The sequence below is a fragment of the Equus asinus genome, chromosome 25 (assembly GCF_041296235.1).
Source record: "Equus asinus isolate D_3611 breed Donkey chromosome 25, EquAss-T2T_v2, whole genome shotgun sequence".
NCBI classification, from domain to species: Eukaryota; Metazoa; Chordata; class Mammalia; order Perissodactyla; family Equidae; genus Equus; species Equus asinus.
In genome coordinates this window covers 45,979,758-46,006,020 of record NC_091814.1, presented here as the reverse complement: position 1 = coordinate 46,006,020, position 26,263 = coordinate 45,979,758, and the positions used below count along the sequence as shown (strand labels likewise).

Genomic DNA, 26,263 nt, shown 5'->3' with positions numbered 1-26,263 from the left:
CTCGCCCCGGTGTCCTCTGCACTGGTGGGACTAACACACATTTGTTCACGGTAATCACGTATGTGGGTCACCATGAGGCAAACTCAGGTGTCTGGGCTGTGCATTCGATTCCTCACCGCTGTGCCTTTACAGGTTCCAGGTGCTTGCGCCATAAGCATCATGAGCATCTTTGCAGTAGACATGTTGACCCGAAAGTATTTTTGCCGCATAACTAAGTGGTCGTGATGGAATTTTGCCGTAAAAGATAAATTAACTGGTTGACACTTTGTACTCTCATTTTTATGTTATATAAATCTTAGCTCCACATTTCCCATCGAACTCGGGAACGTCCATCAAGGGACATGTGACACTATGCCAAGAACACAACAGTGTAGAAGCCTTTCACAACACAATACAGGGCTTAGTGACGAATATGCATCCTAGTATTTGGAAACTGATGTTTCTCTTAATGAAGGAAGAAATTTACAAAAAAGAAAAAGTGCGATGGATGCCCAACGAGGAGACGAATCAACAAGCAAATAATAATAATAATAATGATAATAAAATATGTAAAATACTATGAAGGAAAGGATTCAAAGACAGAAGCTTACGAACAACCCACAAAATCAAGTATTTGTGCGGTATTGACACGAATCGACACACATTTTCAATGTGTTCATACATCTTGAATTTTGCAATAAAGCCTTTCTAATTTTGTTATTCATTTTTCGTGTTTCGTCATGTCCTTTCTAATGCTCCTCTTCTATTTTTCATTATTTTATCTTTTACGGCAAAATCGCCTTACGGCCACTTAGTCATGCTGCGAAAATGTTTGCGGCGAAAACAGCGGACGGCCCTTTCCACGCGCCGCGTCCTCCCTCGGGGGTGGTCTTTGCACCTCAAAACTTTTCCTCTTCCTGTCAAAGCGCTGGCATTCTGCTCCTTTCCTCCTGCATGTGTGCTGCGGACAAATTCTGATGTGGTGTAAGTAAGCCGGTGGGGGCGCCCCTTCTGGGGACGAGTTTGCATGTTGCCTGGGGCTTTCTGAAAATGACGCCCCCATCCCAAGGTGTGGGTCCAGTGGGGAGGCTTTGAGCCACCTGGGCAAGCCGCTGGGGACTGTCTTTGGGGGAGGCGGGATTCCGTTTGCAGTATTTCCTGGACTCTGTCCGTAGGTTCTGCCTTGAAGGGCTGGGTCGCAGTCACCATTGCCTTAAGCCTTTTTCTTAAGGCTGAGTGCAGGGTCCTGGACCCCTAGGAAGCCTTCAGCTGCTGAGGAGATAATGAGATAAGGCTTGTTCCTCGAGAACACTCCATTTGGAGCTATTTGTTATTCAACTGTAGTGCTATTAAGTTAAATTATTTTTCTCCGAGCACCCGGCTAGAGGAGTGAGGAAATTTTGCACCCCTCCCTTGCCGCTTCCGTAGGGGAGCTTATACTTCCTAAACATTCGTCATAGAACATTTTCCTCTAAAGGACTTCTGCCTCTGCCTATGGCAGCAGTTCTCAAACTCGAATGTGCCTGTCGCCTGAAGAGCTGGTGGACATGCAAGTTCTGGTTGAGCGGAACTGCCCGAGATTCAGTAATTCTCACAAGCTCCCAAGTGATGCTGGTGGTACTGGTTCCTGGATCCCGCTCTGAGCAGAGAGGGTCTGGCCCTGCGCTGCCTGGCTCAGCGGTCAGTGGCCCCGTGTGGCTGTTGAGCTCTTGAAATGTGGCTGGTCCGAATAGACTTGCCATAAGGGTAAAATACACAAGATTTTAAAGATGTAGGATGTAAAAATGAATGTAAAAAGTCTCACTTAAAAAAATATTGCTTTACATTTTGAAATAACATTTTGGATATCTTTGACTATATAAAATATTAAAATTTATTTCAACTTTTTCTTTTTTTTTAAAAAATGTGGCTGCTTGAAAATTTTAAGTTACACGTAGGGCTTGTCTTACATTTCTGTTGGACAGGGTTCGTCTAGAGAACTGTGCGCCCTGGAAGCAGTGGAGGAGAGATGAACTGCTGGTTTGAGCTCTGGCTCCTCCTCGTATTTCTGCCCTGTTGCCCCAATGTATCTGATCGTCACTGGCTTCCTGCCTGTCATGCCCAGCTTCTCATGTTAGGCTCTCAGTTGGTTGCTGGTTTCTGGGTGTTCTTTGGGCCCAGCCTACTCACTCACTTCTCTTCCAGCCCTGACTTCCTTCCCAATCTTCATGATTCATAGTGCCCCACAGCCTCACCAAAATGGTGGCTCCAACCTGCCCAGGTTGGGAGAACCATTCGGGCTGTTTAGAATGGGGAAAGAACGTGATGTATCGGGTTGACTTTAGATGAGAAAAAACAAGTAAGATAATGAACATATTTAAAGATATTTGAAGACTTCAGCAGATAGAATAGATTCACAATTAGAAGGTGGAGGTTATTTTACTTTAGGACTGTTAACTGTAGGAAAGCCTGTTTCAACACTGAGCTGTGTCGTATCTGAATCTGAGCACGTATGAAAAGCATCCCACACACTAGCTTATCTCTGCGAGCAGCGAGAGCTCCCGGATTCAGAGCTGCTTTCTCATAGGTGACCGTCTCAAACTGGTGAACTGACACTCCTGAAGCTGTGCTGCATGAGACTCAACTGCAGACACATAGAGATGTGGCCTTTTGAGGATTTAGAAAGCAGAGTGAAGGAGAAGAGGGAGGGTTAGCAAAGAATTGGGATGGAAATTATTCGCTCCGGGAATCCTGCTCAAATTACAATTAAATCTTTTGCGAATTGCTAAATATCTTGCTTATTGGGGTGCAAAAGTATCCAGAATGGCTCTTTCCCGTGTTCCTTATGTTCCTGTTTCCATTCTCAAGATCAGAGGTAAATTGTAGAAGGTTGTGATGAAAAGGGGAGAGTGGACAGGAATGGACCAACTTGCTGTAGGGTGGAGAAAAATGGAGAGAATGAAGTGGAAAAGAGGTAAAGGTAAAAGAATAAAATATGAAAAGAATGTTCTTAGAGGAAAGGAGCATGCCCACTTTCCCTTTCCTTCAGACTGCTGGCTGGAATGTAGATGTGATGCCTGGAGCTCAAGTAGCTGTGTTGGCCTATGTGGCAGAAGCACGTGTTGTTATTGTGGAGCAAGAAGAGAGAAGGAATCCAGACTCTTGATGACTGGGGAGCCCATACCTACCCTATTTTACTGATCTCCACATTTCGTTTTCATAAGAGCTAAATTAAAAATTGTCCTTCTGGCTTAATCTACTACTCTTTTAGGTTTGCCCTCCCTCACAGTTAAACCACTCCTACTGATGACAGAGGGAAAACGTGCAAATACTTTGGGGAAAGGCACATGAGACATCCAGGGGCTAGTGTTGGGGTTTCTTCTGAGAGCAAAGCATGTTAGGGGGAGATGGAGAGAGCAAAAGAGCACCGGGCCGGAGGGAGAAGGCATAATTAGGGCCAGAGAAAGAGCTTCTCTAGCAGGCCCAAGGATGGGATCAGACACACCTGGATCTTAATCCCAGCTGTGTCACTTACTGGCCCTGGGACCTTGGAAACGTTGATGTTACTTCTCTGAGCCTCAGTTTTCTCATATATGCACTGGGGATAAGAATAGTTCTTACTTTTTGGATTTTTGTGAAGAATAAATGAGATAATGCACATAAAGTGCTTAGCATAGTCCCTGGCACAGAGTAAGTGCTGCCTGTCATTATTTGAAAGTGAAGACAGGAAGGCCAGAGGACACATTTCATCCACTGCCTTTGATTTTGAAGGTCTCTGACATGTGCTCTTTTGGGACCTCATAGCGTCAGGTCCCTGTGGGAACGTCTAAGGCTGGAATCTAGTCGATGGAGGAACGGCTCAGCACTAATTAAACTAATTAACAATTCATCATAGCAGCCTGTGAGGTTACACTGTCATGGGTATCTCCACTCGCAAGAAAAATAATAGCATCGTTAGCAACAACCTGTCAGGAAAACAAGCAAAAAGTTCTGAAGTAGCAGCCACCTGCTCGTTTTGTCTAATACTTTCTTTTCTTTCTCTAGAAAGAATAGCAGGTAATGAGAAAGATGTGTTTCCTGTGACAGCTGCGTAAGGCATGGGCGATCCTTTTTGTGCTCCTCTGAAAAGTAATGGTTATAATAATAATGACAATAACAACATTAATAATAATAGTGTATCAGTTATCTATTGCCATGATAATGCCACATAACAGTCTTAACAGACTAAACCTCAGTGGCACTTGAGGATGTAGGTTTATTTAGCTTGTGAGTTTGTGGGGTTTAGTTGATTTGACTTGGCTGATCTCTGCTGGGCTGGTCCATGCGTCTGAGGTTAGCTGCAGGTGGGCTGGGCATTCTGCTGATCTGGGTTAGATTTCCTTACCCGTGTGGGGTTGGCTAGTATTGGCTGACCTGTGGCCTCAGCTGGGCTGGCTGGAATCACCCATCCCTCATTCAGAGTCCTCGTCCTCCAAGAGGTGAGCCGCACGTGTTCTCAAGGCCGCGGCAGAGCAGCGAGGGCCGGCACACTCGGTCATGCAGATGCTACAAGCCTCTGCTAGGTCACTTTCACTAACATCCCACTGGCCAAGCCCAGAGCCAGCGTGGGAGGGCACTACAAAGGCAAGTACAGGAAGGAGGGAAGAATTGGGAGCGTTCACCAACATCCAACAAATGGTATTGATACTCACAGATGCTGGCTATGTACAGTCTACATTGATACTGCTAAGCTCTGTTCATGCATTATCTCATTTAATCTGCCAACAACCCTATGGGGAGGTACAGTTACCTCCTGGTTTTGCAGATGAGCTTAGAGAAGGCGTATATTTTGTATTTAGTAGAGCTAGGCTTGGTCCTCATTTATTAAACGCCAGAGCCCGTGCATTTAACTTTCATGCTACACTGCTTCCATCACGACCCTGTTGGGGTAGAGCAGGTTATTTTCTCAGATGTTTTTTTTCTAAAGGGACCTTTCTTTGTAGATTCTTCTAGACTTGATTTTAGACTCTGATTGCTCCTTTGCTCTGAATGCACTTGGTGCTGATTCAGCTCGGTTCCCCAGTGCTGACTCAGTGGGTGCCCGCTGTCCCCTCCCTCCAAGGCCGTGGACATGGCTCAGGGGTTGTAAGGTGAAGGAATCCAGGTGCTGTCCCACCTCTCACATCTGTCTCCACTGCTTTGTGATGATTCTCTTGGGACTTGAGTTACTCTCACTGCATTTCACCAAGCATGTACTTTAATTGGTTCTCTGAATACAGGAGATGGCTCAATTAACTCCATACCTGACATCTTTTAAATTCCTCCACGTCTGCTTGGCACATCAGATACTGGCGTACAGAACTGGAACACATCTTGCACCTTGTGGATGCACCAGGTTCTGTGTTCTCTTGTTTATTTTCTGTCTTTAGTCAGTGCTTAAGGACCCAAGTTTTTTGTTTTTTTGCTGAAAAGAATGACAAGATGGTCATTTAAACACAGAGGAAGTATGGGGGGGGGGTTGTGTATGATGCGTGCAGTTTCTTTCCGTGACACAGATATCTCAGTGAATGAAATTAATTTGGGAAAGATTTAAGCACAGCACTTCCCCAGGCGTGGGAGGAACAGCCCTCCCCTTTCTCTGTGGAAGTCCTCCTGGGATGCCTTAGTAAGGGGGTCTCCTTTTGGCTCTGTCCAGTTCATGCGTCTGAGAGCCTAGCCTACGCAAATGCAAACTAAGCAGCCTTGTCCTTGGACCAGGTTGAGCATTAGTGCTGTCACCTCTGACCCTGGCCCTGCCACCTCATCCTGTGGTGTGACCTTGATCTTCCTGCCTTTCTACCTCTTGGCCACCCAACCCCTCATGATTCTTTTACCTCTACCCACCCCTACCTAATTTAACCTCACAATCCATGGATTCCTTCTTCCTGCTTCAGTTCCCTGTCCTGAGGCCAACCTTTCAGCCCGGGCCTGCCGCTCTTTCTTTCTTTTCTGTGGGACCCTGATGCTTGAAGGAAGGCTCTTGTCTCAACCCTGCTTCTCCATCGAGTCAGCAGAGCGACTCACAGTGCTACGGGCTTTGTTTTGATCTCTCTGTTTCTCACCCTCCCATCCTAACAGTTTATTCTGCCCACACACTCCCGAGTGACGGGATTACCTCTTCCAAATCACCCCTTTCTCCCTTCCCACTGGCTCCCTGTGGAGCCAGGACAACGTGTAGGGCCGTCTGTCTCCCCTTGTCCTGGGTGTGTCTCAGGTGTTGGAGTGAACTGAGCACTTTACAGTAATCCTCTTATTTAATCCTCACAACCTGTGAGGTGAGCACTAGGATCTTTTCCATTTTATGGAAGTGGAAATCAAGACAGGGAGGCGAGGACATTGGTCCAAGGCCGCATGATAGTGGATGACCCCTCCAGGCTCCAGAACCACATCTGATGGACTCCAGAGCCTGTGCCTTGATCCACTGTGTTCTCTTCCAGAATTCCTCGTGAAGCCAAACCAAGCTGGATTTTTCTCCGAACAGGCTCTCATGATTGCTTTTAGAGATGAGGGAAGAAATGACACTTAGAACCTTTCCCCGCTCCTTTTTGGATCCGTCTCGCCGTCCTTCAGTCCTTTCCCTTGCCTCTCCCCTCGCCCCCGACCCCCAGGCTGTGCTGGCCCAAGTTCCCTGAGCTGAATTCACACTCGGACAGCCTCTTTTCAAAGGCCCTTTCCCTTCTCACTAGACAATACTTCACAGATTCAAGCCACCTTTAGGTCCTGCTGCCGGCTCTTCATCCCTGGGGCTTTGAAAGGCAGACTCATCAAAGGGACCAGCTGAGATTCTGGTTCTGAAAGTCGTACAGTCTGTTTTTGCTTGGCCTCACAGGTTTAAAAAGTTTTGGTTAAAGTTATGGCTGTTTACGTAACCTTCATGAATTATCCCTCAGATTCTTGAAGAGACTTCAGTCATCTCTGAACCCTTTTCCTTTCACCTACATCCTAATGTCTTGGCAGGTCCTGAGGCTCACATGGTGATGAATGAAACAGAGGTCCGAGTTTAATCGGTGTTAAGTGAAGGCCTCTCCTTTCTCGCTGGAGAAGCCCCTCCCCAGACCCTTTCAGTGCACATGCATGGCTGCTGGTCTGTCTGGGCAGACAGGGGCCGGCCCGAGAGCAGAACTCAAGGGGCTTCAGAGTCACGCCAGTTTCCTCCCCTGGCTGCCTGAGTTGGTATGGAGCGCAGGGCATGAGCTGGGGCGGCTGAACGGCGCAGGCCCAGCCAGGGAGGGGTTCCCAGGGGCAGGTGGAAGGCAAGCGGAGGGAAGCACAGACTCAGGTCGTGGCGGCCTGACCCAGCAGGAGCCAGAGATGCTGCCACCCAGCAGAGCAGACCCCTCACTATGGCCTCCACTTCGGTTCAGTTCTCTCTGCATTTACCATGGCTTCTTTTGTTGTCTATGCTCTGTACTAGGCTGTAGAGACACAGGGCTGAATCAGAGGTCCATGAACTTAAGCAGCTCATGGTGTGGGGTGGAGGGAAGACACATAGGAAGAGCGAGAATGTCCAGGCGGCTGGCTGTGGCTCTAGCTGAGGACTGTGTGGGTTTCCCTAACAAGCAGTGGCATTTGTTAGAAATGTACTGAGGAGCTGTGTGCGCTTGGAAGTCAGTGCTGCTGCTCTGGCAAAGCGCTGTTCCCTGAGGGCCAGCGAGCCTTCTGTGGACACCTGGTCTCCTGCTCTGCATTCCCCTGAGACTGCACTTAGGTCCTGTTCCATGCTTAGGAGACCTCATGCCAGGAAGGAAGTCAGAGAACATTCTGGTTGTGGCCATGCTTTTAAATTTCTCCCCCACCTTTATTGAAGTATAATTAACAAATAAGAAATGTCTACATTTAGGGTATACAATGTGATGATTTTGCACACAGATACCCTGTGAAATGATTAACAATCAAGTTAATTAACACATCCATCACCTCACTTAGTACCATTTTTTTTTTTTTGTGGTGAGAACACTTATGATCCACTCTCTTAGTAAATTTCAAATCTGGAATACAGTATTATTAACTATAATCACCATGCTATACATTAGATGCCTAGAACTTATTCATCTTATAACTGGAAGTTTACACCCGTTGACCAACGTCTCCCAATTTTCCTTACCACTCAGCCCCTGGTAGCCACTGTTCTACTCTCTGATTCTATAAGTTTGACGTTTTTAGATTCCGTATGTAAGTTGAGATCATACAGTATTTGTCTTTCTCTGTCTGACTACTTTCACTTAGCATAATGTCCTCCAGCTTCATCCATGTTGTTGCAAATAGCAAGATTTCCTTCTTTCTCATGGCTGAATAATATTCCATTGTATAAATGTATCATATCTTCTTTATCCATTCATCCATCATTGACACTTCGGTTGTTTCCATATCTTGGCTGTTGTGAATAATGCTGTAATGAACAGGGAGTGTGGGTACCTCTTTGAGATACTGATTTCATTTCCTTTGGATGAATACCCAGAAGTGGGATTGCTGGATCATATGATGTAGTTCTATTTTTAATTTTTTGAGCAACCTCCATACTGTTTTCTGTAATGACTGTACCAATTTACATTCCCACTAACAGTGCACAAGGGTTCCCTTTTTTCCACATTCTTGCCAACACTTATCTCTTGTCTTTTTGATAATAGCCATTCTAACGGGTGTGGGGTGACATTGTGGTTTTGATTTGCTTTTCCCTGTGATTAGTGATGTTGAGCACCTTTACATATCCTGGTTGGCCATCTGTATATCTTCTTTGGAAAATTGTTTATTCACGTCTTTTGCACATTTTTTGAATTTTTCTTTTTTTGCTATTGAGCTGTGTGAGTTTTTTTGTGTGTTTTGGATATTAACCGCTTATCACATAGATCGTTTGTGAATATCTTCTCCCATTCTGTAGGTTGTCTTTTCATTTTGTTGATGGTTTCCTTTCCTGTATGTGGCTCTGCTTCTCTTTCAGGTCTGGACTTGGCTGAGTCTGATGCTGGAAGGAGAAATGAGGAACAGGTAATCTTTTGTTATTCAAATAGTGGGGTTGTTTTCATTGTATCTTTGAGAGCTGTATGTGCTTAGATACAGAGGTTTTAGTCTGCTAAGAAGAGCTCCATCCTTTTCAACAGGGAGATGAGGAAAGGGAGGGACCATTTACTTCTCTCTGGGAAGTTCTTCTCCCAAGCGATCAAAATGTCTCATGGTTCCTAAGTTGAGCCTGGTTTTCTCAGACTCCTGGGGATACACAGATAATAAGACACAGGCACCACCCCAGGTTGCCTTGAATGGTCGTTGGGAAGAAAGAGAGAAACATGGGTAAACTGTAGGACTTGGCAATAAATGCCATCTTAGAGACTTGAATAAAGTGCTGCTGGGGCATCTTGTACCTGCCATTCTCTCTAGAAATGCCTTTCACTTGAAAAATGCCTAGTCTTCACTGAAGACCCTGTTCAGAAGTCACCCCCTCTGTGAAATCCCCCTGATTACTGCGTGAAGAGTGGGTGCTTTCTCCTTGGTGTCTGGTAGCACTTCATTCAGACTTCCGAGATAGCGCTTATGGCTATGTCTTACAGTGTGTGCATGTTTGGGTCTTTCTGACAAGTCTGTGAGGCAGTCTAGGGTGGGGCTTGTATCTTGTTGTCAGTGTGTCCCCAGAATCTAGTGTGATGGGTGGCACCTGGAAAGTTTTCTGGAAGGTTAGGTAAGGCCATAGTGACTTGACTTCTTCACTGAAGACCTAGTTCAGAGGGCAAGAGAAGGCCAAAATACTGAGTTAGAATGAGGCTCTTATATGGCCAGGGAAGCCAATCTACTCAATCCAGGCCAAGGAAACTGAGAACTCACTTCTCCAGCGACAACCAGCATCTCTACCATGGCTTCTGCGATCACACCACTTTAGCCCAAGAATTGCTCAGAGCCGGTGATGGCCATGGCTTCTGTAACTAACATTTTCCAGTGGTAACTTGAGGCACGTCACGTGGTATTGGGTGCCAAGCACCAGAATCCGTGATGTGAGTTTTGTGATCCATACTCTTGGACATTGTTTTCCATTTATTTATTTTTAAGTAGAGGGAGCTTAATGGAATTGAGTAAACTGCTACTTGAGCAAAGAGAAGCTCACTGGATGATATTTAGAAAGGTGATCATTTGAGAGAATGTGTTCTGTACAGTTTTGTGTATAAGGCACACACAGTTCAAACTACTGTTGAGTGTGTACTTCAGCTTTATCACCAAATACCATGAAAAATGCAGTTAAAAGCCTTCACGTGACTTCCTCCCTTGTGGATCTTGGTAGTGTGTCAAGAGCAAATACATACAGAAGGTTCGATCAGATTTGTCTGCATAATATTTTGGCCTTGGTTTAGATGAGGGGTTCTCAATGGGGGAAGTGCTGCCCCCTAGGGACACTTTAGAAAATAGTGAGGGTGCTTTTGGTGTCACAGTTATTGGAGGTTACTGCTGGCATTCAGTTAGCTGTCTCTGTAGCGCATGGATAGTCCCACAGAATGAATCCTCCTGCATCTTGCTTGACTCTTGAATGTCTGGCCAAACATTCATGTAGACGAAAAACCCATTTATGATGATCCAAGTCTAGGAGGTAACTCTGTTTTAAATATAAATGCTTAATCTCACATGTATTTTTTGTGTACACCTTAAATATACTTTCCCAGGAATGCAACTACTATGTTATGGAAGGAAGATTCGTGTGCAAATTTTACCAAGAGTTGTTCTCCATTTTGGAAAGTCATGCCATTGATGGCAGTGTTGCTCACCAGGTGTGAGTCACCCGCCCACACCCCTCCATCTGTCTGCATTAGGAGCTCCTGTGGCCACGCCAACCTGACGAGTATATACAGATAGACTTTGATAGCCCTGGTCTCAAAATGTCAGTATAAAGAAAAATACCTGTACTGTTGAGTATTTTCTTGTTTCTCTTAAATCCAAACTTACTCATGAGCAGTAGTTCAAGCATTTGATTACTTCGTTTGTCTTTTAATGTAGTTGTGTCAGAAATGTTTACATATTGAAATTCATTCTATTTCCTTGTAAATTCTTTTCTTTTTTTTAAAGCATAGATAGAGCATTAGCGTTTTCTGAAATTATGTAAGGTAGGTCATACTGTGTTTAAATTTTCCATACAAAATGGTTGCTATTAAAATGGGATTTGGGGGCCTGACAGGCTTGAGAACGACAGATTTAGACAAAAGAGCAATAGGAACCAGGGGAGAGAGGCTCATCTCCTGAGCACAGTGAGAGGAGACATCAAATGGCTCATCGGGAGTGATGGAGAGTCTAAAATAAGAAACTCGTAGGGTAGAAAATGTGAAGGAGTTGACTTCTTTAGTAGTACTAATGTTTATTAAGTACTTACTCTGTGCCAGATACATTGTTGAGAAATTTTCCTTATTATGGCCTCTCGCCTATGGCATCAGCGCACTCTGCCCTCCCAGTGGTGGCCCTGAAACCTGCCCCAGACCCCCCAGGCCATGGGGACAGGGCCCAGATTAGAGTCCTTGTTTGTGACTTATGCCGCCTGCTCTGTTAACTATCCCGCATTAGCTAGAGTTTAGTCTGCAGAAAAGAAACGAACTTTTCTTGGCACCTGTTGGATGCCAGCTCTGTTGAATGAGTTGGAGGACATCTGACAAACTTAGGGTCTCAGACTGCCGTGGTTTGTGTCCCTGCCTCCAGCTCTGGTGTGATCTACAGAAAGGCTGGGCTCAGCTGGGATTTAAGAAGGCTAAATTCCCTTTTCCATAGGCCTGCTCCCTTTCTGGAAGACATCTGGGGGCCATACCCATTTTGAAATATTTACACATGGACCACATTTCAGCAATTAAATGACGTGAGTACCACTCAGTATTTAACGTCTGGGCTGAAACCTGGAGTTCTATATCAGAGCTGACCTTAACACAGTAAGTCTATATTTTATGATGGTTAATAGACCATCAACTAATAGCTGTTATTACTATGAAAAGTTTGCATTAGTTATAATACATAGACAATCCAACATTTATCCATCTTGCATGATTCCTCCCAGATGTGACTGGTTTTCCATTTATAACTGGTTGGCTATATGTCCCTTAGATTTCACTGGGCACGTGGTGGATTGGGGGCAAGGGTAGTGAGAACAGGAGTCCCTGGGGATCTGTGGAAGGGACTTTAGCATTTACAGAAGGACAGCCTGTGCCTGGCTGCTTCTGTCAGCTGGGGCCGCATTTCTTGGAGGCATCGGACCCTCAACCAGGGGAGACTTTGGGAAAAGACTAAGGAAAGATCTTTCCTCTACTGCAGAGAAATCACTGGGGTATCCGCATCAGGAAAGGTCTGGTTTTGTTGTGCTGGGAGTCCAGTCTTCACGGCTGTGTATTTGTGTCCTTCTTGAAGAGGCAGTGCGGTATGGTGATTGAGAGCGAGGGCTCTGGGCACAGGCGATTCTTTTCAAGGTGGATAAGCTCAGATAGATTGCTTGCACTCTCTGTGCCTTGGTTTTCCCATCTAAAAATGGGGATCATAGTGGTGCTATCTCCTAGGTTAGTTGTTGGATTAAATGAGATGATGTATGTACATTGCTTGGTAGATTTACATTGACTGGTAGATGCTACATTGAGCATGTGGTATGTACTCAGTAAAAGTTAGCTGCTACCATTATTGTTCCTTTGAAAATGGGGATGATAGAAGCACCCACCTCACAGAGCTCTTGTGAGGAGTGAATCAACCAGTATATGTAAAGTGACCAGAACAGTGCCTACCATATTGTAAGTAATAAATGTTATTATTATTATTAATATGTTATTATTACTGTCTTGGGGGAATTACCAAATTTTAAGATTCTAGCACTGTATCCAGTTTAAAAACTCCTCCCATTTAAGTATTTTCCTACCAATACCGTGTGTTCTCATGTTTGATTTGCTCAATACCTGGCAGTGGCACATGCTGAGAGGACACGTTTCTCACTCTGTTAACAGAGCTCGGGAATCCCCTAGCTGTTACCCTGTTTCTGCATATCGGTGCTACAGTGGAGTTACATTTGAATGTATGGCTTTCTTTAATGACTAAAGCAAATGTCACAGGTGTCCATTGCTAAGGCACACTTGCGTCTCTGGGATATTTATAGGAAGTGGACACTGTCGTTTTTTAGTAACTGAGAAAACAGCATCTTAGAAAAGTGTTGCGTTGAAAAATTAGAGAATCTAATTCTCTGATGGAGCTGAGACTAGAGGCCAACTCTGCTCCATTCAGTCTGGTTCCACTGTCCCCTCGGGCTAGGTAAGAGAGTTAGGCACAGAGTGGTCCCAACCCATGACCAAGCAATGTCACAGTCTCCTTTGGTCTTTCCACAGGATGTAGACAGAAGAACACTATATTCTAAATCAAAAGACCCTGGCCTTACCCTTGGCTCCATTTTTCTCCCCACCCCTTGCTCCAGATTCACTGAAGTATAATTTATACACAGTGGTCTTTTTCAATCCACAGTTCTTCGAGTTTTGACACATGCATACAGTCATGCATCGTCCCCACAATCAAGATAGAGAACAGTCTCATCACCCCAGAATCCCTCGTGCTTTTTGTACTCAATCCCTCCCACCCCCAATTTCCGGCACCGCTGATCTATTCTGTCTCTATAGTTTTGCCTTTTCCAGAATGTCATATAAATGGAATCATACAGGATGTGGCCTTTGGTGCCTGGCTTCTTCCACTCAACATAATGCATTTGAGATTTATCCTGGCTGCATTCTTAGTGTCTGCAGGTCCTTGGGTAAGTTGCTTAACTTTCAGCCTCAGTGTCCTTAGCTGTAAAATAGGCATACTGTTTGCCTTGCATTTGCATCATTGTGGTTAGGAAGAGAGAAGGCACACAAATGTGAATTAGGTAAAAGGAAAAGGAGGTATACAGGTCTACTTGTTATTCTTGTTATGAGATTGCCTTTTAAAAAGACTCCAGGTACAAATGCGACCCTAAGTGAAGCATAAACTCTGCTGAGCCATTGTTCTTCTGATGAGCAGGGCAGGATCCAGCATCACTGTTAAACTCTTCCTCGGCCTAAGGGTTCCGCAAGCTGGTTTCAAGGCTCGAAATGTTACAGGAAACACTTACCTAATAGGGACTGTCACTGGGGGAAATGGATCTCTGGCATGTTGCCTCCACCACGCAGCTCCCAAGAAGTCGGGAAGCCTAACCTGTGGATGAAATACTTTGATCTATTTGGGTGGAAGGCACTTTGCAGAACACTACCGTTAACGCTGATAATAACTTATAATAGCAATAATGTTGTGGAAAAAAATAAGATTGTCTAACATACGGAGCACCAAACAGTTCGAGAAAAAGATGGGGCCTCTCTTGGCTCAAAATGCACAGGGAGGAGCGAGAAATCCAGATTTGCATTTCCTTCTGAGTGCTGTGTGATTCTGAGTTACAGAAGACATATGACCAACATATATTCCCTGGGCATTGGTGCCTGGATGTGGAACATGAGAGGCCTGTCTTGGATCCTGCCCTCCCATCCAATTGTCATGTGGGTGGCAGACAGCAAGACAGGTGCATGCCAGAGAAGGGAAAACCTGGACTGTGATTCAGGAGACCTGGATGCCATATGTGGCCCTGCCACTAATTGTGAGGCTTCATCCTTGTTTCCTCACCCATGAAAAAGGGGGCTGTGGTAGGTCACCCCGAAGGAATCTCAAGTGACCCCCATGAATGATAGAGCCACAGATTCCCAGTTCTGAGCACCGGAGCAGGGAGCGCAGAAAGCAACAACACTGAGCCTTCGAGTGAAATCCTTCAGAGGAGCTCACTCTTTCCAGCCTAGCTGAATAGGATTCCAATAAACATATTGCTGAAATGTTTGTTTCCGGGTGTCATTTTAGACTGCAAGTAGCTAAAACAGATCCGGCTCCTATATATAGATGCTGCCTTTGGTTGTGTTCTCGGAGGCTTTTATTACTACGCTCCCTGGCTGGCTCCCAGCTGAGCTTTTCCCTCAAGGGATCAGATTTTGGAATCAGAAAATCAGAGAGCATCAGTGACCATATTAAGGGGTCTTTCTCTCTCCCTCTCCCCACTAATGCTCTATACTGCAGGTGAACACCAACGGGAACTAGCTCCTCCCTTTGCTCAAAAACTCTTAATAATAATGATGACAATGCTAATGGAAACTGACCAGCCCCACTATGGCAGCAAATACAAGCAAAACAGCTCTGACGTCCTGGGCTTAAAGGAACCATAGTATAATTTGGGTTGAAATGAAGTGCAGGTTGTCATAAACGGCTCAGTCTTTAGTTAAGAGGACCCAAGACCCTGTGTGGATAGAAGCAAAGAAAGGAGCTAATAAGGGTGGGTTTTTGGGGAGGAGGGGGGAGGATGGTGTCTCAGTTCTACTCGTGAATCCTCCAGGGGAAGATAATGCTGGGCGCAAAAAGGTGAATGAAGGAAGGTGGAGGTGGAATTGGAGGAAGAGATGTAGGCAGGGAAGGAGGAGGGAATAGGGGTTTACTTAAAGAGACAATGTAGAACCCGGGCAATCTGACTTTAAAATGTGTCCGATCATGAAGTGTAAGTCCCTCCACTGTATGTCCTCTGTTTTCGGTGCGTAAAACGCAACCTCTGCCCCATTTTATAGGGTCTCCTTTCACCTGCTTCTGTGATTTCTTTATGTTTAACCATCATGGATCTAACTGCCTTCCTGGTCTCCATATTTTATGTGCCTCACCACCTCTTTCTCCTTTTTTCTTCCCCTCTCTCTCCTGCTTCCCTCCTCTCTTCTCTGCTTTTCTTTTTCAGTCCCTTCTGCTCCCAGACTCTTCTCTTTTCCCCTCAGCCCCCTCCCCTCCCCCTCCATTTCACGCCTCTCCCCCTCCACGCCTCCCCTCCCCTCCCCCTCCCTCTTCTCTCCTTTTCCTTCTCTTTCCTCCCTCCCCCCTCTTCCCTTCCTTCTCTTTTCCCCTTGCCCCCTTCTCCCTTCTTTCCCCTCTCCCCTTTCCCAACTCCCACCCCCTCCCTCTCCCCCTCTCTGTCCTCCTTTCCCTTTCCCTCCCTCTCCCTCTCGTCCTTGTTTATCTGTAAGCTCCAGTTTCTTGCCTTATAGATTTACCTGCAGAACAAGACACCGCTCCTCTTGCAAAACTGTTTAAGAAATCCATATCCTCTCCCTTCATTCCTTGGGCATTTCAGAAATGATATTCCTTCCCCCAACTACCCCCGTCAAAATAAAATAAATTCAGCAGCTCCTGCTGTGTGTCCTTAAATCCATTCCCTCTAGCTTCGCTGGTTTGAAAGCCTGTACCCTAGAAGGGGCCTCCTGCATTTGCTGGCAACCCTGCTCGAGTCTGATCGCCACAGATAGTGCTTTGGAGTGAAAAAAAGGGGGAAAAACCCTCTCGTTGGAGATTTCAAAACAGATTCTACCAGCTTTCCAATCTGTGCACTTGCAGAGTGGCAGGCTTAGGGGAGAGGAATGGGGACTTGGGGTGCGGGTGTTTGTCATAAACAAAGAAGCCACAGATTTATATATATATGCGTGTAAATGTGCGTTTCCTTTGGCATGTTTGGTGTCTTTCTCCCTGGCATCCAGGGTGGGTGCCGTGTAAGTCTGACTTCTCTCACACTTCTTCTGGGGTCTGATGTGTGTGTGTGTGTGTGTGTGAGGGAATTGAGGAGGGGGTTGTTGTGTTTTTGATGCGATTCACTTGACAGATTATTTGAATCCAGCCCACCTTTCCTTTCCGCACATGTCAAACAGATGGGATCATTGTTAAAAGCCTTGAGAGAGCCGTGGCTGAGCGGTGGGTAAGGCAGGGAGGGGGAAGAGAGGAGGGGACCGAGGGGAGAGAGGGGCACCTTCCAGTAGCTTTGTGTTTTCACACGTTGGAACTGACAGGAGCCCTTCTTCTCCGTGGGGGGGTGTCTGGGGGGTATGGGGCTGATGAGGGGTGGGATGGAAAAGAGAGCGAGAGGTGGGGTGTTGGTGGGCAGGGTTATGATGTCACAGCAAAAGTTACAACAGGAGGAAAACACAGAAATGGTTCAACATTTTTTTTTTTTTTAAACTTTGGACTGCCAAGAGCTGAAGGAGAGTGGTGAGCAGAGGAATGAAGGGGAGAGAGAGAGAAACTAAACTGGAAGCTTGAGTTTTGTGTAGCTTCTTGAAACCTTATGAATGGATTATTAGCAGCTGAGAGCCAGGAGAGATCTATAGGGGATACAAGATCATTCTCACATTAAAAGGGGGAGAGAAGCACGGCGGGATTCTTCTTCCTTGCTGTGTTGTCCCTCCTTCCTGAAATGAATGGTATGAAACCTTTTTCTGAGGGTCGTGGGGGTGGCAGGAGGGAGGGGGAGGTTGACTTCTCCTTTTCTTACCTGCGTATCTTCCCTTCATTTAAACTAAGGCTCCTCTCCTTCCTTCCCTCCTTTCTTTCCTGGTTGCTCTCTCTCTGTCTCTGTCTGTCTGTCTTTCCTCTGCTTTTCTGTCTTTCCATCTCCTCCTACCCTCTTCCAAAGCCCCAATCTCTATTGAGCTGCTTCAGGGAAAAAGAGAAAAAAAAGGACTGAGTCAGAAAAGTGAAGGGAGATAGGAAAATGATAAAAGGAAAAAGGACAGTCTAGGATCAGGGATTTCTGTTTAGTAAAATCCACGTGCCTGAATTGATATCGTCTTTGGAGACTTGCTTTGAGGCTCCAGTGGATGCTGCCTAGGGAAACAGGACAAGCCAGGGATGGGGTGTCTAGGATACAGCATTTTTAAAGCAAATGGGTCAGTTATTAGCCGGGGTAGAGGAGTTTAGAAGACGATGAGGAGACCCAAGGCAAAGAGGCAGTGTGATCTTACTCCAAACAGTGTGGGCTGCATGTTTTAAATGTGGGGAACACAGCAGAGATTTTAGAAGTGGGAGTGATTTTTCTTATTAATGAATGAAGGACCCAATATGTTTCTCTACCTGTTTTGTGCCCACTTCTGGTCAGACATCTTTACCTGTGTCGAGAATTCAGAACCATGTTGTGTGTGTGTGCGTGTGTGTGTGTGTACACACACGTTCAGGGGGTAGGACTCTTTGCAATAGCCTGTATCTAGATAAACATTATTACAGAGGTTAAAATTGCCTTATTTACTTACTTCCCCATCCTATCCACTCATTTCAAATCAGGTGAGAAAATAGCTGCTTGGGGGCTAGCTGTTCATTTTTGTCATTTCTAATTTTGAGCATCTCATTTGTTTATTTGCTCACTCCGCATATGGTGACTTTTAGTAACTTCAGAGAAACTTCAGAGAGCATAAGATCTGTGTAGCATGAATTCATGGCATTTCCATTTAATCCTTCTTACAGCAGGATAATTGATTTCTTCTTTCTCTCAATGTCCAATATAAAGGGAATTGGGGGTATTGTTCTTTTAAATCCCAAGTGATTGAAATAAGAAAAAATACAGGAGGTTAGTGGCCACACAAAAGAAAGAGATGCAAGTGGTCCCTAAAAGGCTGGCATGGATTTATTAGGCAGTAAGCAGGTCTGCTCACAACGCATGTGTGAGTGCGTGAGTGTGTGTGTGTGAGAGAGAGAATACACACAGGAAAGAGTGCTCCAAAACAGTATTGATTGTTTGTATTGATTGTGTAGGCTGCGGCTGCTGAGAGAGAAAGCCCGAGATGTTCACCGGGGACACCGAGAGCAGCGTCTGTCCCCTGTGCCTCAGTGAGGTGGGGAGGTTTTCAGGAGGAAGGAGGGGACAGGGAGTAGGTGGAGTGATGCACCGAACTTATTGGCTTTGACATCATCATTGTCTTTAAATGAAACAAGCAAGAAGATAATTACAGGCAGAGAGAAAGGGAGAGAAGGGGAGCAGGAGGGACCGGAGAGAACAGGTCCCCTGAAGTCTGTGCTCTTCTTCTTGCTCTCTTTTCCATCTTCCCAGGGACCCACAAGCCTCTCCGAAGGTGAAGTCAACAGCTCTCAGACTCATCAGGTTATCAGGACGTCAGACTGGCACTCCAAAGGAGAACTTTACGGAGACTCGCAACACGCCAACAAGTTGGAAGGGGATTAAAAAAACCTTCAGCACTCCACAGCCGCAAGTCCCTAGCTGAGGGAAACATTCGGACCTGCACAAGCAGCCTGGAAGCTGCATGGGGATCTGCTGAGGAGGACGTCTGGAGAGTGAAAGTTAAGTACCAGCTTGGATTTTTGTGCCCCCAGCTTCTTTGTGCATTTTTAGATAATCAGCATCACATTCTGTCTCTGGATACAGGTTGGAGTGATTTGTTTGGAGGTGAAGATATTTTAGCTTAAGGACTACAAGAGAAGGTAACTCCTAGGGAAGGACGAAGGAGAGAGGAATGACAAAAAGGGGATAAGCTTCTTTTTAGTGACCTCAGGTGGTGAGGGGAAGTGTTTGTGAGTGAGCGTGTATCTGAGAGGGTTTGGCTCATGTCCATGTGTCCCTCTTATAGTACCAGCGAGGGGAGGGGCTTTTGAAGAAGGAGAATAAAAAAGGAAAGAAACCTGAGCTGTCTGGGGGGAAATTCAAAGGGATCCAGAGAAATGAACTTCATTCTGCAGGGACTAAACTAGAGCAAGGAGAGAAAGGTCAAGGGAGCAGGTGAGGGAAGCACACACTGTGGGTGAGGCACAGGGGCCACGCGGGCACAGCCCGGCACAGGTAGCTGGAAGAGGCACTCTTTGGGCCTTCTTGAAAAGTTTGGTCCGTGAACAAAACGGTCTCCTCGGTGACTGCGAGTCCACTGCTAGCTGTCTCTTTCTCTTCTCCCCATCATTCCGGCGTGGTACCCAGAGGTTGACTTCTGGTTCTGTATAAAGAGCCGGGGGAGGTATGATGTGCTTAAGGATCCTGAGAATAAGCCTGGTGATTCTGGCAGCGTGGGCACTCGGTACTGCCAGCTCTGAGCCCGGCTGGACACGCAAGAGATCCTTGGTTCAGAGGGGACACCTGAATCAGGTGCTGTCAGAAGGAGAACGCTGTTGGCTGGGGGCCAAGGTTCGAAGACTCAGAGCTGCTCCCCAGCATCATCTCTTTGGGGTTTACCCCAGCAGGCCTGGGAACTACCTGAGACCCTACACTCTGGGGGATCAGGGAAACCACCATGCAGGTCAGAGTAAGCCAGCTGCCGATGGAGTGGCTGTGAGCCATGTTCCCCCAGACCCAAGTGGAAGTGCCGGAGTGAGGAGTGAGGCTGAGCAGCCAGCTGCCCCTCAGGCAGGGGATGGTCCTATTGGGCAATCTAAGCTGCGGGGACATGATGACACTTATCTTGGTGATCCGGCATCCAAGGAGTCTCTAGGTGAGGCTGAGATTCAGGAAGGCTCAGTCATGGCTGCCACCATTACCACCACCTTCGCACGCCCAAAGGAACCCGAACCAGGGACCCAAAGGAAGGGCCTGGCCAAGACCAGGCGTCGTCGCCAGGCCGTGAAGGGGCAGGCAGAGGGCAGGCAGAGAGATCCCGACGTCTCTCCCTGGCGTTTCCAACCTTGGCCCCAGCATGCCTTTGTGCACGGGGACAGAAACAGTCCACTGGAGGACAGCATCCAGGATGGTGGAGGGGACCCCTACGGGGAAGCAGAGACCTTTAACCCCGACAGAGGACTGCCTGTCTTGTACTTCTCGGGGAGGCGGGAGAGGCTGCTGCTGCGTCCAGAAGTGCTGGCTGAGATTCCCCGGGAGGAGTTCACGGTGGAAGTCTGGGTGAAACCGGAGGGAGGCCAGAACAACCCAGCCATCATCGCAGGTAATAACCCACTCTTGGGCTTTCTGTGGTTCTCGGGGTATGGCTGACTTCATTTTTGGTTGGGTTAGACATAGGGGGCAAAGAGGGGAAGGGGACAGAGCAGGAAAACCAGGAAGGGCTGGCCAGGGAAAGAGGGGGAAGGGCCTTATTCATCAGCACAGCAGGAGTCCAGACATCATCCAGATAATGACTCTGTAACCACAAGAGCATTTGTCCCTCGTATTGATCTCATGTGATTGTGCACATTGCGCTGGCACTCAGGAGACCTCCAGCTCCCTCCCTTACCCCTCTTTAAAGGGGAAGATCTCTGCTTCCTTGTCAGTAGGGAAGAGGTATCACACTCTATCATTTCTAGTAGTCCAGTATGAGATATGCAGGCAACATTGAAACTATGTGAGAACCCATGGATCTGGGGCAGCGAGAGAACAAGGCTGCCAGGTCCACAGCCATTGGGTCCTGACTGGTTCCCTGTTCTTTGAGCAGCCCTGGAACTTAGCAGAAAGCTGCTGCCTAGTCCAGATCCTGGAGTCCCCTTTGCTTTGTCCTAACAATCATGTGTCCAGCCTAGGAACAGCAGGGGTAACTAGAGAAGGTGGGTCACAAGCCAGGATCCTGGTTGTTAGCCCTGGCTGTTGTAAGAGGGACCTTAAAATGCACCTTGTATAACTCTATGGTTTTAATTGAGGTAATGTCTGGGAACATTACCTACACTTATTTTCCACTATACCCAGATCTTGGCTTTCATGGAAAGTCACCCAGGAGGACAAGGAAAGAGTAGGGTTAAGAATAACTGTCTCTCTTGCCTTGCTGAGGGTTTCAAGCAAGGGGTGGGGGATTAGATGTGATATTTCATCATTTAGTGTCTCATTGTCCCTTTGGATCCCCCATGACAGAACCTCACGCGAGACTAGGCACCATTTTAGAACCATTTTAATCTTACTAATTTGGATTATCCACAACACTCCCTGATGTTTGCCGGTCCCATTACGTTGATGGGGAAACCGAAGCAAGGAGAGGCCTGCCTGGGGCAGAGTGGGAATGGAACCCCAGAGCCCCTGACGTGCTCGACAACTCCCCCACTTAGAAACTTCTCAGGTTGCTCGATGCATGCAAATAAGTTTCAGACTAGAGAAAGAAATCTGGAAGGAGGGAGCCTCTTTCGATGGGGTGTTGCTGGAACATCACTTCCGGACACGCTGTCTCCCCGTTGGGCTGTGATTTCTCCTTTGCAAGCTGGGATTCCCAGACACTGAGCACTCTCGAGTTTTGTGATTTAGCTTTACTTTATTTTTAGGTGGGCGAGGGGGTGATGGGAGGGGAGAGAGAAGGGGCTGGGCTGTAAGATAGGTGGGGGTAGAGAAAGAGTAGAAGGAAATCCTTATTCTGGGGCCAAATGGAAGAAATAATGAGATGATTATCTGATCAGAGTTGGCAGCTTCACAGTTTTTCCCAGATGATATCTTCTTGCTGCCTAATCTCGCTTCCTAGTACCCATCTGCCAGGGAAACTGTATGCTTGCAGTCTAGACGGAGACCCACGGCTCTGCTTATCCCTCCTCTTGCAGTAGCAACCTGGGGACCTGGGATCAGTCTCTTGGCTGTGAAGAATTAGGGGAGGATTCAGCAGGAATGCGTGAGGGAGGCTCTTAGAGATTATTTCTTGGGGTTGTACAAACCCAAACCTGGGGTACCTGACCCCTGTCCTGTCCTTTCCATGACCTTCTGTCTCATGAACTGCATGGAGGAGAGCAGCGTCATGATTTGATTCTAGTTACAGCATTGCTTGTGGACCTCCTCGCCCCACCCTCCGTATATCTCCCTCCCTTGCCCACCTGTCCCCACCAACCACCAGCCCCCCACCTGCCACAGCACACACACTCAGATCCCTCTCAGAGTGCCCATCTGAACTCTCTTAACCTCCCTGAGCACGTACAATTAGGCAGGAAATCTTTTTCAGACAGTCTAGCTTCTGAGGTTTCTTTCTCTTCAAATCAAAGTGGCCCCAGTGGGGTACTGGTATTTTCCCTGTAGGTCCACACCAGGCAGGCTGAGGGCAGGGAGTACCCAGGTCTTTCTCCTCTCCACCATCCACTCTATGTCTTTCTTCAGACTTCTGCATATCAGAAAATATTCAGGAAAGATTTAGGGTAAAAGTCTGGGGAAGATGGAGCTGGGAACAAGGCCTGCATTCTTCAGGATTCCAGCAACCAGGCTCCCGAGGGCCTAGGCATACTTGTCTACTTGTTGTGCTTAGCTCCTTACACTTCACCTGTGGTCCCACGGCTGAGAGCCATGAGGGGGCCAGTCTCTGATTGCCACTGATACACTCGCTCCTATCAACAGAGCAGCCGTCTTCTTCCCTCCCTGACCCTGGCACTGGTCCTTTAGCTGGTCACTGCCTGTTCCTGGGATGGCTGGCCTTCATCCATGGAGAATGACAACTGAATCGTGTTCCTGGGAGCTAAATACAATTCAGTGGTTGTAGCTCTGAGCGTAATCCACTGAGGATGACCCAGGACGCTGCACGACTTGGCTCCCACACTCTTTTCCAACAGCTCTTAAACCTCAGCTTCTCCCTACTTAACTCAGACCCACCTTCCCACTTCTCAATCCACCAAACTTGCGACATTTTCTTCTCAGCAGAGATGTCAAGCCATTCAGCCACACCAGCCATTGTACGGGAACCCTCCTGAGATGTGGGGCCTCAGGGAATACTTCCCACACAGGGCACTAGGTGGCAGTGTTGCTTCATGCACAGGAGAGGCGGCACCTCTTTGGAAGCCACGTAGTGGGGAATGTGCCTGGTTTCTTGGAGGGCTGTCCCTGCCCTGGCCTCTGGGCTGTATCTAGTCACTCCCTCCCAGAGCGTTGTCGGTAGGCATCCCTTAGGGTCAGCCTCATACAAGACTTTTTGCAGGGACTATGTGAAGGGGCTAAAGTGGCATTCTGGAGCTGTGAGTAACTTGCCCTTGTAGCAACTAGTAAAGAAAACACGATCAATGAGAGTTTCCTCCCTCCTCCACACCAAACTCCTACATTCTTCCAAAATAGGAAGTTGGACTCCAGAATGGATTTCCGGAATGCTTTATTTAGGGCTGAGGACAGTACAGGCCTCACAGACTTTAGGTGCTGGGATTCTCTCTGGCCCCTAGTGGGGGAGCAGTGGTGCTGGGTGGCCTGCAAGTTAGACCTTCTGAAGTTGCCTGTCTCCTGTAGCTCTGAAGCAGGGCAGCTGAGGCCTAGGAAAGGACTGTGCGCAACTACTCCAGTGTGGGGTCTGCATCAAAGTAACGACTCAGGAGCCTGGCAACTTAGGGATGTGTGGCCACTGAGGAGTAGCCTGAGGTCAGGAACCCATTTGGATGAGGTGTTGGAACTCAGCAGTGGACTTATGCCAAATTCTGTCCCATCCTGGTGTGAAATCTTTAAGCTGCAGCACTCAACCCTGAGCCATCCTGTTCCTTTCCTTCCTTCTCAACTTCCTCTCCTCTCCTTCAACCCCAACATACACAGAAGAGAAACTTTTAATAGGTTCCTCCTCACCCATAATTGATTTCAAATGTTCCCTGAAGTTGCCCAGCTGAGTAACCACCTGCAGCTCCAAGTTGCAGGAGACTGAGTCAGTAAGTCCAGGACAGAACTGGAGCCCGAGCCCACGTTTCTTCATTCAACAAATATTTACTGAGTGCTTTGCCATGCAAAGCACAGCAAGGCACCACAGGGAATACAAAGATGTCTAAGAAACTGTCCCTGACTTGAAGGAGTTTTCCTCCTCTGAGGATCCAAGTCTTAGAGCGGATCCCAGTGTAGAACTTGGGAGTCAGACAGACCTGGAATCATATCCCATCTCTGACACTTATCAGTGCTGCAATCTTTGGCAATCTATTGAACTTTTCTGAGCCTTGGTTTCTTCAAAGTGGGAAATGAGATAATGTCTTGCAGAGTTGTTATGATGTTTAAATAAGTCATATATGTAGAGTGCCCAACACAGAGCTTGACCCTGGTGTTTATTTATGACATGGCATTAACAGTGGGAGGCCATCATTACGAAGAGCAGTGTGTTAATCTACTCATCTTTGGTTCTAACCTACTAATCTGTAATTTTCCCTTAGGTGGGATATTGACATTAATTTCCTAGGAATTTAGTTTGCTGATCTGTAAAATAGGAATGATGGTAGATATGATTTTTCACGAGACGGTCTCAAGATGATTGAGAACACTGCAGAATCAGATGCCTGAAAGGACTCTTTTTTTTAATCATTTGTTCTTTTTACCCTGGGCAGTACTATTTTGAATAAATTGCACAGTAGTACTAAGGCTTTTTGAGGGTCACAAACCCTTTTGAGAATCTGATGAAAGCTATGCTCACTCCCCAGAAAAATGTACATGTTCACATAGTTTACATAACTTTCAACAGTTCACATAGTCTTACATAACTTTCTGGATTTCCTGATGGCTAGCGTCTGTTGACCTTAGGCTTGAAGTCCCTTGTTTAGGGCACATGAATGGCTTTTTTTGTTTTGAATGACATCTAATAAATGAAATTTCACAGGATGCTGCGGCATCCCCTTCTCCCAATAGGGGAGCTGTGTACTCAGGGTGAAGAGTCTCGTTCTTGTGGAGTGTGGAGCTTTGCAGAAGACACATTCACATACACAGAAGTATCAACATAGATGTAAAGAGAATTGAAAAGGCTTTGCCATGTGTACTCTCTCCCCCTTTATCCAGTGGGACTCACTGATAGGTGAAGAGCCAGGTCCACCCCTTTCCCAGAGCTCCTCTTAGATAAGGATTCCGTGACCCTCCTTCTTAGCTGCCTCCTCCTGTATGGCAGCAATGGTCAAAGAGTGTTTGCCCTTATGGGACCCTAAAGAATTGCCCATTTTCTTCCATTTTATAGCTCTGCTCCCTGATCAGGACCTAGATGTGCGGCGAAGTCGTAGCAACCCTGTCCTTGTCATGGAAGAACCATGGATGTGAGGGCTGTTGTTGGTCTTGGAGGGTGGGTTTGCCCACCATGACGAGGATAAGATACACGAGTTTGCTTGTGTGGGCAAGGCGTGTGCCCTGATGGTTGTAAGTTAGCATCTGCGGTAGAAGAGTTTTTACCATGTGGACAAATGGCCCTTGAGAAGAGAGGCGTCTGGTTTTAGAAGGAAATCAGACTGTCACTCGGCCCCCTCCTTTCATAGCTTGCTGCTGAGCCCTCATCCATGGGGCTCTCCCCATTCCTGTGTGGAAGCCATCTCTCCACTTCCCTGCCTCCACGGCCCTTCATGGCTGTTTCCTCGGGTGCACGTTGCTTCCTTCCATATTAGTTCTGTGCACATCTCATTTGTACCCACTGAAGTTCCCTAGGAGCCAAATGCATGTCTGATTCACCTTTGTCTTTCCTAAATATCTAGCACGGTGTTAAACCCTCAGTTATGTTTATAGAACAGGGTGGAAATTTAGATTGCTTGATGCCCATTAGGGATGACAAAAATGCTGAAAGGAACTTTCTGAAACTGGAGGTATCTCGTGGGGAACCAGGGCAGTGGCTTTCAAATTCTGCTTTTGCTGCCGGCAGTAGTGTCTCAG

At 46.9% G+C, this 26,263-nt stretch overlaps 1 protein-coding gene and 1 long non-coding RNA gene across 3 annotated transcripts in view; one reads left to right on the top strand and one right to left on the bottom strand.

The window, feature by feature from the left end:
* Positions 1-7,898: 7,898 nt before the first annotated feature.
* On the bottom strand, positions 7,899-16,196 carry LOC106833995 (uncharacterized). The gene is made up of 3 exons (XR_001398742.3): positions 16,038-16,196; positions 14,045-14,127; positions 7,899-8,938 (listed from the first exon to the last, which is right to left on the bottom strand). It is a non-coding gene; the product is annotated as an uncharacterized lncRNA (long non-coding RNA).
* Positions 16,197-17,008: 812 nt separating this feature from the next.
* PAPPA2 (pappalysin 2) overlaps positions 17,009-26,263 on the top strand; it is a 260,484-nt gene continuing 251,229 nt past the window's right edge. The window contains exons 1-2 of one of the 2 annotated variants that reach the window (XM_070497529.1): positions 17,009-17,234; positions 18,854-20,684. In XM_070497529.1, the coding sequence (XP_070353630.1) occupies positions 19,769-20,684 (916 nt within the window). In that variant the 5' untranslated portion in view covers positions 17,009-17,234; positions 18,854-19,768. Of the gene's footprint in view, positions 17,235-18,739; positions 20,685-26,263 lie in introns of those variants that run through there. The other variant, XM_014845335.3, reaches the window with a different exon arrangement.